This window comes from Bubalus bubalis, chromosome 7 (assembly GCF_019923935.1).
Source record: "Bubalus bubalis isolate 160015118507 breed Murrah chromosome 7, NDDB_SH_1, whole genome shotgun sequence".
NCBI lineage: Eukaryota > Metazoa > Chordata > Mammalia > Artiodactyla > Bovidae > Bubalus > Bubalus bubalis.
The window spans coordinates 58,011,096-58,025,379 of NC_059163.1; the positions used below are offsets into that span (position 1 = coordinate 58,011,096).

A 14,284-nucleotide genomic window follows, 5' to 3' on the forward strand; every position below is an offset into this window, starting at 1 on the left:
GGAGAAGGAAATGGCAACCCACTCCAGTGTTCTTGCCTGGAGAATCCCATGGACGGAGAAGCCTGGTGGGCTACAGTCCATGAGGTCGCTAAGAGTCTGACACGACTGAGCAACTTCACTTTCACTTTTCACTTTCATGCATTGGAGAAGGAAATGGCAACCCACTCCAGTGTTCTTGCCTGGAGAATCCCAGGGACGGGGGAGCCTGGTGGGCTGCCATCTATGGGGTCACATAGAGTCGGACACGACTGAAGTAACTTAGCAGCAGCAGCAGTAGGGGCTAAGTGGGAACTCAATTTCTTTGGCTTTGCTTTAAATTTTAAACAGACTGCAGTATGCTTTGTTAACTGCACTGCTGAAGGAGAGAATAATTGTGTGATGTAGAAGCCACCTACCACTCTGGTAGGATATAGCAGTGTCCCTTCTCTATTTCCTCCATTGTCTTGCCCTTGAAATTTTGAACCTCCTGCTTAATTTAAACTGACAGCTATAGTACTGATCTGAAGTTAAAAATAAAAAGTAAAGACAGCATAACCCCTCATTTATATATATTTGTGTATCTGTGTGTAAATATGGATATAGATATTTCTGATTTGGAAGAGCATTAGAGTAGATCACGGGGACTTATATTGATTTATTCCCACATATCAAATGCTCACTAATCTGCTCTTGCTATGATCAAAATAGTCATCACAAAGACCATGATGAAAAAAATCCACATGAAAAATCGGTCTATGACTTTTGCAACCTTCTTCCATTCACTGCCCTTGGAATTGGTGGCCGTGTGGTCTTTGAGGCACTTGGCGATGTATTCAATATTCCTCGTCAACACTCTGTACCGTGCACAGGAGCTGTAACCATCCTCCAGGCTCTCACCCGGGTACCTCAAGTCATTCTTTAAGAGTTTCTTCACTTCCTTCTTTCTGGAAGGGTCTTTATTTCTGGATGTTTTCAGATGGGGCTCTGGAAGTTTGTCATAAACCTTCGTAAGACGGTCTCGCTCCCTGTCTTGGTGGGGGCTAAGGCAGCTCTCACCCACATCGTAGACAAACAAGATCCTGGACATGTATTTCAGGATGACCACCCGGGCCCAGGGTGGCACTGGCCGGGCCTCGGCCCCGCAGAAGTGGATATTCATCACCATAATGGTTAAGGCAGTGGAGGCTGTGATCAAGGCCATCGTGGCTATGTAGTATTTGCCTGGGAAAATAACAGCAACCAAGTTAGCTTAAAACTGTCTTCAAGGGACTTCGCTCGTGGTTCAGCAGTTAAGAATCCATCTAGCAATGCACAGGACGTGGTTTTTATCCCTGGTTGGGGAACTAAGATCCCACATTTAGAGAAGAAGCTAAGCTCACGAACTTCAATTAGAAAATCCATGTGCTGCAATGAAATATCCCACGTGCCACAGCTAAGACCCGAAGCAGCCAAATAAATAAATATATATTTAAGGGGGAAAACTGTCTTCATATTTGACTTACGAAGAAACAACTGGAAGTTGTACACATTAATGGTGACTAATATAGACTTTTGAATAAAACTGAGTTCAAATCTCATCTCTGTCATTCAGTAGACTTGTGACCTACAGCGAGTTATATAATTCTGGTAAGCCTCAGCTTTCTTCTCTATAGAATGACTATAATATTCATATCTAACTCACAAGACTATGGGGAAGCTTAATTGAAAAAACACAGGAAAAGTTTTCAGCACTGTCCTCTTCCTTGAGTTAAAAGGTTTGTAAATTTTTGCTATCACTATGTGAAAAACTTCTACATTCAGCAAAACAAATAAACAATGAATGATCTTGGTCAGTTCCCAGAATTGTCTTTAAACCTTGTTAATATGGAATCTCACTCTTACTGGCGAAGAAAGGGGATATTGTGTCTCTATTAGTCTTTAATATGTGATTGCAAAAAGCAAATAGTCATGAAAAAGGAAAATTAAGGAAGGAAACAATAAAGATAAGTTAACAAATTTCAGAAATACAGAACAAAGAACCTAGAAAATGAACAAAAACAAGTTATTTGAAAAGAGCTATACAACTGATAAACATTTGATAAGGCCATTCATGGAATAGTGGTAGGAGAGAGAAAAAGGATGCAATGGAAAAAATAAGAGGATAGAAATTTAGAAAACAATAAAATAACATTACAAATAGCTATATGATAATACATTCAAAAACCTAGATGAAATTTCTATAAATATGTGTGTTAGTTGCTCAGTCATGACTGACTCTTCGTGACCCCAGGGACTGTAGCCCTCCAGGCTCTTTTGTTCATGGGATTTTCCAGGCAAGAATACTAGAGTGCATTGCCATTTCCTTCTCCAGGAGATCTTCCCAAACCAGGGATCAAACCTGGGTCTCCCACATTGCAGGCAGATTCTTTATCATCTAGAAGATGTCAAATTTAGTCTAAGAAGAAAGAATGCTTGAATAGAAATAGGAATTAAATACCTCTACCCACCCATCTTCCAAAAAGCTCTAGAACCAAAAGGTTTTACAGGTGAGTTTCACTGAATTTTTAAGGAACAGATAACTCATATCTTAATGCAAGTTGTTTCAAAAATAGAAAAGAGGGAATACTGCCTAACTGGTTCATTTCATGAAATAAATTTAGCCTTGACTCTAAAAGAAACAAGAAAGGAAATTTTAAGGCCATTTCATTTATAGATACATTTGAGAAACTCCTATAAAAATTACTGGCTAACTAAATCCTATGGTGTCTTTAATTGATAACTCATCATGATAAAGAAGGATTTAGTTCAACAACAGAAAACTGTAATTCACAACACTAATGGAGGAAAAGAAAAAACTCACATGATTGTCTTAACAGATGAAAACAATACATTTGATAATATTCATCATGTGTTTATTATTTGTTAAAAGCTCTGAGTAAACTAAAAATAAAATATTTCTTAACATTGTAAAGGCTACAGGTCAAAAGCCTGGATCAAATGCTATACTTAATGCAGGAAATGTAAATACATTTCTTAAAACTGGAACTCTATTTCATAGGTGCTACAAATAACAAGTTGTGACTACTAAATACTCTCAAGAAAGATCTGTGTGTACCCTTCCTAAAAAGATACATTTCATATTATCACAGGAAAAGTAATGCTTGTAAAATTCATGAGTCATGTTCTGAGACATCTTCCTTCAGAAACTGAGCCAGCTTGCTGTTGACTTTAGTTGGTAAAGCAGAGAGCAGGATCTGCCTACTGATCCTGCCTCAAACAGGGTTATGATTGGATGTCATCACTGTCAATCATTTCTGCCTTAGGAGAAGTAATGAAAGAACCAACACACCATTTCCTCCTTATTAGTGGTGATGAGAAAGGAGAGAACTTTCTGTGACTATTTCTCAAAAAGATGTGCATGAGTGCGAGGTCAAGTGCGAGTGTGTGTGTGTGTGTGTGTGTGTGTGTGGCTTGCTTGGAGAAACAGAACAAGGAAGAAATCTCCAAACAGAGAAACCAACGTAATAACATTTGAATGTTATTCAGATGGGTAATACTACATTCAGGAGAGAAAAGGCAGTATAATATCTCTTTTATATTGGTCACTAAGTCTCTTGGTGTTCTGAAATTTCCCTCAACTGATTGCTTTACAGAACTAAAAACTAGATCTAGCTTCTGATTCTTGAAAGCATCTATTACAACATAAGTCACTGAGGCAGAGGTGGTGGATCTGGGTGTTAACCTTGGTGGCAGGAAGTAGGTATTAAAGGTATTAGGAGGGATCTCACAGCAAGAGAGGTAAAGGAAAAGGAAGGCAGTGGCGGCAGCCACAGTGCCCTGGGAGGAACATTTCATTGTTGCAGATGTTTGAAAATGTGATCTACTTTAGAATCACCTCAGATTCCCAAATCTTGTCCAAGACTGCTTTTTAAAAACCTCTTTTGCTGTGAGAACCTGTATTTTTTTTTCTTTTTCTTTCCTTTGGCTGAACCTCATGGCAGGTGGAACTTTCCTGACCCGGGATCGAACCCGCACCCCTGCAGTAGAAGCACAGAGTCTTAACCACTGGACCACAAGTTACATGCATTTTTAACAGTCTCTCTCACACCTATTATAACCAATAAAGGTTGAGAATTATTCTATCAAGGGTAGATGGCAGGCTTAAAAATCTAGCTCATCATTTCCATCGTGTTTACCATTTTTCCCAAGAAGAAACCCCTTGTGATATGATAAGATACTAACAGTCACTGTTTGTTCAGTCCTCACCATATGCCAGGCTCTGTGCTAAACAATGGCACAGTGAGGTAGCAATTACACAAATTTTGAAGATGGTGAAGTAGAGACTCAAAGAGCAAGTAAATTGCTTAAGGTTGATCAAGGAAGGAATGGTTAAGTCAGAGTTCAAATGCAGATTTCTTTAACTTCAAAATCAAGGCCTTAGCCTAAAAGCCAGTGGTTTTTTGACTTTAACAAAAAGCTCATCAGAATCACCCAGAAAGCTTGTGAAAACAGTTTGCAGGCTTTACCCCCACCCTAGTCAGCAGGTCTTGGGTGGGCCCTGACAATTTGTATATCCAAACTGAGGCTGATGCTGTGGGTCCAGGGACCATACTTCAAGGACCACTGCTCTAAACCACACAGCTCTCATTCCTCTTTTGGGTAAACCTGGAGACCTCGAGCCCAGCTTTGTCTTGAACAGCCACATTCAGAGATGCCAACTGAAGACACTAAATGAGCCTGTGTTGAGTTTGTAGTTGACTTAATTGCTATGAGTTTAAAGGCACAGATACAGCCTCAGTCACCAGAAAGCTGACTCAAAAGTGTAAGATACTTGAACTCACCGATCAGAGGGACGTTTTCTGAGGCTGGCATGATCTCTGCCACCATGAGCTGAAATACAGTCATGGCCAACAGTATGGTCACTCCCAGGGAGACCTTTTCCCCAGAGGCTGCTGGGAGATAGAAACTCAAGGGAGCCAGAAAAGATATGAGGACGCATGGGATGAGGAGGTTGACGATGTAGAAGGAGGATCTCCTCTTAAGAAGGAGAGTGAACGTCACATCTGGGTAAGGCTCAGAGCAGCAGCCGTAGGAGATCACATTCTTCACAGCAGGCATGCCGTGCACCTCCCACTCCACGTCTTCAATGAAGTCGGAGAGGTCTCCACTGTCCAGGGCATTGAAGATATCCACCTGATTGCCATTGTAGGTCCAGGAGCCAAAGGTCAGGTTGCACTGCTGATTATCAAAGGGGAAGTAGGTGACGTCCACCACACAGGAGCTTTTGGTGATGGCTGGTGCATCCCAGGTGATCAGCCCGTCATACCGCAGGACCACATTGGTGTTCACGGGCTCAGAAGATTCATCGTCAGCCCTGGAGGTCAGAGGAGGAAAATGAGAGCTGCTTACCAGGACAACTCACCAAGTTCTTTAACCCAGACAGCTCACTGCCCTTTTCCCATCACTTCAGTGTCTTTGGCAGTGGACCACCATTCTTGTTACACTGGCTTGAAAGTCCAAAATCAACTCTAATTTGCCCTTCTTCTCCACCTCCTATAACTAGTTAGGGCCAAGTTCCCTTGGATTTTTCCTTTAAAGCACCTCTGCCAGACTTTCTTAGTGGTCCAGTGGTTAAGAATCCACCTGCCAATGCAGCGGACACGTGTTCAATCCCTGGACTGGGAAGATCCCACGTGCTGCGAGGCAACTAAGCCCATGCGCCACAACTACTGAGCCTGTGCACACAGAGCCCGTGCTCCACAGCAGAAGAAGCCACCGCAATGAGAAGCCAGTGCACCCCAACGAAGAGTAGACCCTGCTCACCGCAACCGAAGAGAGCCCACGTGCAGCCCAGGGCAACCAAAATTAAACAAATAAGCATCTCTGCCTATTATCCCTTCCTCTCCATTCCCAATGCCATTCTCTTGGTCCAGGTATAATGATTCAAACACCCAGACAAAAAGTAAACGAGGCTAAAATCTGACAGACAGGCTCTGCTTAAATGGTTTTGTTAACTTTGGGCACAAGAATATTAAAGTAGCTCTTTGTTGCTGTTGGAAGAATTTTACATGTTTATTGTAGAACATCTGAAAAACACAGAGGAAAAAATTACTCATCTATAATCTAAAAGATAATAATTTATTCTAGATATATCTTGTTTTTGCTTTATCAACATTTATGGCTGGCATTTTGGGGGTACAAAATTTCTATTTCGCTTTGGGGAATGACTTTCTCCACCACCATTGTAAGGCAGATGAAATGATCAAGGTACCCTAGGCTCCCCTGGCCAGGGGCTGGCTTGTGACCTGAGCTAGGTCCAACTGATTCACACTTCCTGGAGTTTAAATATTAAGCAGAGTGACCCAAAGACCAAAAAGAGTCAATCTGATGATGGATTCCTAGAAAAATCAATTACTTAAAATTTTTAAAAAAATTCAATAGCCCCTTGTCTTGAACTATGGAGTAGTCCTAGTCTGTTCTTTCCAAGGCCTTATCAATGACTTTTCTCCTTTAATTCAGTGAGCTGAGCATATCCTTCCTACAAATTCCTTTTTTGACAAGGTAGACAAAGTCAGTTTTCAATGCTTTCAGCCTTAACTGATACGTTTCTGTTAATATTTAATGCATATTTTTCTGATTGTTCCTTACAATTTTTTCCCTATAAACTATATTATGGATAAATGTAATGTGATATGCTGGATTAGATCCTGAAACAGAAAACAGGACATTAGTGGAAAAGCTGGTGAGGTCCAAATAAAACCTGTTGTTTAGTTGTGTGCTCAGTCGTTCTGTCGTGTCCAACTCTTTGTGGCCCCATGGATTGTAATCCACCAGGCTCCTCTGCCCATGGAATTCTCCAGTCAAGAATACTGGAGTGGGTTGCCATTTCTTACAACAGGGGATCTTCCTGACCCAGAGATCAAGCCTGCATCTCTTGTGTCTCCTGCACTGACAGGCAGATTCTTTACCAATAGCACCACTAATGTATTATATTCGTTTTGGCATATGTACTGTGGTTATGTAAGACATGATGTTAAGGAAAACTGTGTGAAAGGTATACAGGAACTCTGTACCATCTTTCCAACTCTTCTGTAAAATTATCTTGAAATAAAAAAGTTAGTTTACCAAAAACAAGACTGAGACAATTTTAAAATGTAGGTGGTCATTGGTCCATAATCTTCTGCAACATTATTTTCACGGTTAAATGATATGCAATTATACTCCTTTTTATAGATGTGCCATAGTAATTTAACCAGCTCACTGATGTTCAGCATTATGGTTGTTTCTATTTTTTACATTTACAAACAATGCAACAGTGAACATCCCCGTCGTCAAACTGTTGCATTTATCCACTGACTCTTTCCTTAGGTTAAATTGCTAGAAGATGATGTATTAGATCTAAGAACTGACATGTTTTACAAGTTTTTTCCTACTTATTAACCTTTAGGTACCACAATGCAATGGTCTGATTGTGTCCACTCTAATCAAAGCATTGCAGCTGAATTGTGGCGCTCAATTTTTAATGCAGGTCTAAAGAGGGGATCTTTAATGTGGGTCTTGTGAAGACAACAAAATGGCATTTTTGAAAATGCCAGAACCTACCCTTTGTAAAAATAAAAAGTATACATAATTAGCTATCCAATAATTGAGAACTGGAGCATCACTCACCTATCCTGCCTTGGTACAAGAGATCTGGGAGTCAGAGAGAATATATTTGGAACTAGAATGATTCTATTAGTCATGGTCCTTGCAGGAAATGGATGGCACATTCAAATTAGATAGCTTGAGGAGGATTTAATAAAAGGACTCTACTAAGATAAGTATAGGGCAACCACTCTAGGACTAGTAACAGCACAGTTATTACCATTCCTGGGCCTGAAGAAATGAAGGGAAGGTGCAATTACCAATACCTGGAGGGAAGAGTGGCCAAAGAGGGTCACCACGATAGGAGACATGCTGCTGCTGCTGCTGCTGCTAAATCACGTCAGTCGTGTCTGACTCTGTGCGACCCCATAGACAGCAGCCCACCAGGCTCCTCTGTCCCTGGGATTCTCCAGGCAAGAACACTGGAGTGGGATGCCATTTCCTTCTCCCATAGAAGACATGCCTTCTGTCAAAGGACACAGCCAGCCAAAGATAATAACTCTAGGAAGGGAGCAAGGGAATACATGCCCCAACTTTACTCTCTTTTCTCCCTCCAACTGCTCACAATGTTTCTCATTGGGCCAACCAGAAGCCAGAGGGTAAAGGAGTCCACTGTCTGAAAACATCACTCCAGCTACTCAGGAGGAGTTTGAAGACATTACTATTAATTGCTTCATGACCAGTACTTTGTTTTATTTCCCTGGTTTCTCTGATCACATTATTTTACAGCTCAGCACGTGCAATGGTTTTCTATGGCCCACCAATGCTTCCAGATCTCCTTGAGCAGTTCTATAAGGGCTTAAAGGGCTTTTGATAGCTCTATCCCTGACCTTCTTTCCAGGCTTTAAACTGGCCGTTGCAATCTCTTTGTTGGCTGTCTCCGTGCGAATGTTCCTTTGGTCTTCCAAACTGAACAGGTCTCACAATAAATCCATACCTTTTTCTCCAAACCTGTTCCTCTTCTCCCTCCTTTACTACCAATCTCATCTTTTTTTTTTCTTTTTAAAGAGTTTTATTGATTGGCATACAATAAACTCCATACATTTAAAGTGTAAAATTTGAACAAATTTGACATATGTATATCCAATCTCATCTGAAAGTTTTCCTACGCTTTCTTTCATCTAAGCTACGTAAGCAGAACTTAAAGCTAAATTATAGACAAATCTTCTGATTTCAGCAGGGTACCTAATTTCTCATTAGGTCTAAAATCCAAGTGTTAAACCTGTTCATTAAAATCCAACCATTAAAACTATCTCATAATAAACACACATCTGAAATTTCTGCAATCCACTCTTTACCTAGTTTAAAAATGTCAGGAATCCTTGCAGTCTCTTACACCAACCATTATATTGGCCACAGACCTATACTAAACAACCCCACCAGAACTTCGAGCCTCAATTTATTTATTCCTTTACTGAACTGCTAATAGCCAATATCTTCTTGGGTCATTATATTGTTATAGAGCTCACTACCTCTTAGGAAAACTCATTATTCAAATTATTAGTTTTTCTTTTAATTGAATTAAAATGCAATTTTTAAAACCCTTTAACTTCTACTCGTTGTTTTGGGTTTTGTCCTCTGGAGGAATTTCCTCTTTTCCCTCCACCTTATTTTCTCTCTGATTGCCTATGATAGCCATCAAGTCTTCCTAAGGACCTCTCTCTTTCTAACTAAGCATCAATCAATTTGACTGCTCCTCACATGAAATAGCTTCCAGGCACATCACCATCCTGCTCACTCACTCCCCAGATAATCTAACCCATGGACTCAGGCACCAATGGTGAATCTAGATGTTCAGCATCTTCCTGCCCAAACTATGTTTATCACACATGACTGCATCACTTGTCTTACACCCCTCTTTATTCTCCCTACCACCACTCAGGAAGCCCATTCTGGGGTCTACAAGGTTTGGTACTGGTTTCTGAGAAGTACTGATATTATATCCGGCATCAGAAGATTCTACAGGTCCAGGGATTCAGCTAGAAGGACCAGGGTCAGGGCAACAGCTATCACTGGAGACCCTCCTTTGCCTGATACTCTAACTCTCTTCCATTCTCATTTCAGCTGCTCAAAGGGATGCAAATGACATCCAATCACAGCTACATTTAGGGTTTCCTCTAAATATTGATAGTAAAACTCTGATGTTACTGAGAAGGAGAATACACAGGAGAAAAGAGGATTCAAAACAGAACTGTCCATAAGAGGAGAGCAAAGAAGACTAAAGAGTTAACCCAGACGAACAGAAAAAAATTGATGAAGCAGTATAGTGGGAAAGGTCTGTGTGGGGACCAGAACTCACACATCTCAAGGAGGCCAGTGATCTGGGCAGGGAGGGGAAGGATGGAGAATGGGGACAAAATTTACCAAAGCCACCACAGGTTTGTGTGAGCTCATTAGTGATTAACTGGCTTCTCTGATAAAGGAGGTCTGGGGCAGGCTTAACTTAGGTCACCATGCCAGCTCACAAAGAAGACTTTCAATAAGAGCTGGTCACTGCTTCAGTCAATCAAAGCAAGAGGAAAAGGAGAACCAGCATTCTGTTTTTTTCAGGGAGAATTCTGAACTTACAGAATGCTCTAAGTGTTCTATGTAAAGTATATCCTCTGATTATTCTCCAGGAGGAGGTGATGGACATCCTGGCCCATTCTCTTGCCTTATACATGTGTGTATTTGTGTGTGTGCTGGGGAGGAGAGGCGGGGGCAGGGTGTGAACCATGGTAATAAAGCACCAGTACTTGGAGAAGGAAATGGCAACCCACTCCCATATTCTTGCCTGGAGAATCCCATGGACAGAGGAACCTGGTGGGCTACAGCCCATGGGGTCGCAAAGAGTCAGACATGACTGAAAGAGACTTAGCACTTGGATGTTACCTTGCTTAGGAAGGCATACAGAAGATACCTCTGGCCACTCAGAGTGGGGAATAGTCAGCAGGATCAGAGGTATGATTCACAAGGTTGTGACCCTTGGACAAGCTGAGTAGGGACTGAAACTAAAATCCAGGCTGCAACCAACCAGTGTGGCATCCTGAAGGGAAACTCACGCCCAACAGAAGGCTGAGTCCCCAGGAGAGTCCCCCTGTCCAAGTTGCTCCTCATTCATCTCGCTCTGCTCAAAGAGGAATTTTCCTAACTCTGAGAGACTTGAGTTCCAGGATAAAAAGAGAGAGAGCCCCTTTGACAACAGGTGGAGCAGCTGAGCCTGAGTTGTGACAGAGTGATCTGGTTCATTCTCAAAGTGTGGTCCATGGGCTAGCAGCACTACCATCTGGAGCTCAGAGAGATGCAGAACGACCAACTCAACCCCAGACCTACTGAATGAGAATCTGTATTTTAGCAGGCTCCTCAGGTGATTCATGCCCACTTTACAATTTTAGAAACTGAAGCCTTACCTGCCCACTCACTAAGATCCCTTGCTCTCAGACCAGGAAAAGGCCAACTGGTGATCTTATGGTCCAGTTCATCTTCCACGCTATACAAAGTCCAAAATCCATAGGCCAGCTTTTAGCTGGTCCATTCTGATTAAATCTTAATGTACTCAGTAGCTCAGTTGTGCCTGACACTTTGTGACCCCATGGACTGTAGCCCGCCAGGCTCCTCTGTCCGTGGAATTTTCCAGGCAAGAGTACTGGAGGGGGTTGCCATTTCCTACTCTAGGGGAACTTCCCAAGCCAGGAATTGAACCCCTGTCTCTTGCATCTCCTGCATTGGCAGGCAGATTTACCACTGCACCGCCTGGGAAGCCCCTTAATCTTAACAGTATCATGTATTTTCCATACATGATCATCGACAAGGAAGCACCACCGTCATGGGCTGAATTACATCTGCAAAAAGTTCATGTGTTGAATCCTAGCCCCTGGCACCTCAGAATGCGACCTTATTTGGAACAATCATTGCAGCTGTAATTAGTAGTTAAATGTATTTAAAAGAAGAGGTCATATTCTGTGGGATTATGAGTAATTTTTACTTCTGTTTTAGTGCCTTAATTTAGACAACTTTATCTTTTTTAAACAGTAAGTCTGTAATTTTTGTGTGTTAAGAAAAGCACAATAAAATTATCTTTAATTTTTAAAAAAAGACGAGGTCATATTGGTGTAGGGTGAACATCTAATTCAACATGACTGGTGTCTTCAATGCAAGGGGAAATATGGACACAGGGAACACGATGCCATGTGAAGAAGAAGGCAGAGATTGGGGTGATGCTTGTACAAGTCAAGAGACCAGAGATGGCCAGCAACCACCCAAGAATCTAGGGCGGAGACAGGGAACAGATTTTCCTCACGGCCTCAGAAGGAACCAACCTTGCCAATACCTTTAGCTTATACTTCTAGCCTCCAGCCCTGTGAGACATCAGTTCCTGTCGTGTAAGCCACCCAGCTTGTAATACTTTGCTACAGTAGCCCTAGAAAACTAACAGGACTTCCAATACAGTTTCTCACCTGAAAGGGAGACTGTAGCTCTAAGATTTTTATGACCATTATTATTTTATTATCTGAGGTTTTCTAACTATCAGTTCAAGATCTAGGAACATGAATTGACTTAACTTCATGCATGTTTCAAACTTTCCTCTTCCATTATGTTTGGTGGTGGTGGTGGTTGATGGTGGTTTACTTGCTAAAATCATGTCGGACTCTTAGTGACCCCAGGGACTGTAGCCTGCCAGGCTCCTCGGTCCACGGGATCTTCCAGGCATGAATACTGGAGTGGATTGCCATTTCCTTCTCCAGGGGATCTTTCCTACCCAGGGATTAAACCTGGGTCTCCTGCATTACAGATGGATTCTTTACCAACTGAGCCAGCAGGGAGGCCGCATTATGTTTACGTTCTGCCTAATCAACAAGTTCATTCCTGAGAAGCTACTGACTTGCACTTACTTGTTATATAGGACAATATCCGGTCTCCACACCAGGTCGCTGGGGATCCTGATGGAGTCCAGTCCATCATATTGGTCTCGATCCCATGTGAGATACGCATCATGCCAGATTTGGCGGATCCACAAATAGGCAGTTAGAATTTGGTTTCTCTCATCCTGCACAATTAACCCAGATATAACTGTCCAGTAGACACCTCAACCAAACACATTTTGTCTGTAAAACAGCTGTCTTCAAAGCAGGAATTCCAAGAGCGCTAATCTATTTCCAATAAGTAAGCGAGAGTTTTTTCAAATCTATCCCCTTGATTGACTGCCAAGGTTATATTTTTCCTGCTTGATTAGTGTTTGAAACATCAAGTGGACAAATATTTAAATCATCATGCATGGGTCAACTGCTCAAATTTCTCTGAAAATTGATCAACTGATGAATTATTTTTTTTATGAAAAAGCCAACAAACATCAACAATGTACAGAAGAAAAGATTTTGAAGTTTCATAACTTTGTGTAACTAAACACATATGAGCATTAATGTATGTCATCTTAAAACATCTTTTAAAAATTAGGATAAAATTCATATTGCATGAAACTCACCACTTTAACTATTTAAAGTGTGCAATTCAGCGGTTTCCAGTTTATTCACAATGTCATGCAACCATCCCCATTCTCTGCTTCCAGAACATTTTGTCATTCCCAAAGAGAAATCATATGACAATCAAGCAGTAAATCACTATTTACTCATCATTCTCACAGCTCCTGGCAACCTAACTCCTCTTTCTGTCTTTATGGTTTTGCTGACTTTACACATTTCATAGAAATGGAACATGTAATGTGTAACCAACTTTCTTGAGATGTTCTAAGACTGTTAATGTTCATGGAAAGACTCAGGTAATTTAGTGCAATTAATTTTGTAGAAAGTGTTCCTCCTCTGGAATTCCCTTCTCCCTCCAGCTTGCACACAGAGCTGTCTGTTCTCATTTTCTGTCAAATTCAGGTAAGACATTCTCTTTAGAAAGCACTGTTAGTTTCATTCTAACCATTCAGAAGAGTCAACACTATGTTACTCACCATATCCTTAATCTGAGAAAGTGTAATCTGGAGTGTGACGTTCAGGACTTTATCTGTATCCTCTACTGGACGAAGAGCATTAGAGTAGTCTTCAAAAAGGTCATTGAACAACTTCTGAGCATATTTTCCATCTGCTGGTTCTACAGCTGCTCAAAAAGTGGGATCTGGATCAAGCTTCAGTGTTATGAGATTTCAAGGCAAAGAGCAACAGACCAAGGACTAGCATTGGTTCTATCATCCCTACCTACCATCCTACCTGTCTACCTACCTACCATCAGCTAGGGACAAGCTCTGGGTCAAGTGGAGTTATTTCTCTGGCAGGCCCTACAAGATCAGCATGAGACTGTAAGAAGCTGAAATACTTCCTTACAGTTAGAGCATCTGTTCTTTTCCTGGCCCACCCAACATTCCACCAAAGAAGTGATCCCTGGGCTAAGAGAGTTGCACACCCACCAGCCTCTTACCTCTCAGTCTGGAGGCAGCAAAGTAAATCCAGCAAAAGGAGATGCAGGAATGGGGCCAGTTCATCTTTTTACCTAAGTCTCTATAAGTCCCCAGCTAGGCACTGCAGTCTTCCACTTCTCCAGCAGTGGGAAGGGTCTGGGCACACAGCTGCCGCTCTGTTTCTGTATCTGCACAGCAGATGGGGAGCTCAGGCTTGCCAGACACAAAGCGAGCTTGCCAGGTCCCCTCCCCATCAGTAATCTGAGACTAGCAGCTCCAGCAGGTAAGATGCCAGGAGCCCCA

The 14,284-nt window shown here is 41.7% G+C and overlaps 1 protein-coding gene across 1 annotated transcript; it reads right to left on the reverse strand.

Moving 5' to 3' along the window:
- Positions 1-281: 281 nt before the first annotated feature.
- Positions 282-14,065, reverse strand: CHRNA9 (cholinergic receptor nicotinic alpha 9 subunit). The gene is made up of 5 exons (XM_044945959.1): positions 14,002-14,065; positions 13,538-13,683; positions 12,474-12,628; positions 4,800-5,332; positions 282-1,200 (listed from the first exon to the last, which is right to left on the reverse strand). Exons 1-5 carry the CDS (start codon positions 14,063-14,065, stop codon positions 659-661), a joined length of 1,440 nt encoding a protein of 479 aa, XP_044801894.1. The 3' UTR covers positions 282-658.
- Positions 14,066-14,284: the final 219 nt, after the last annotated feature.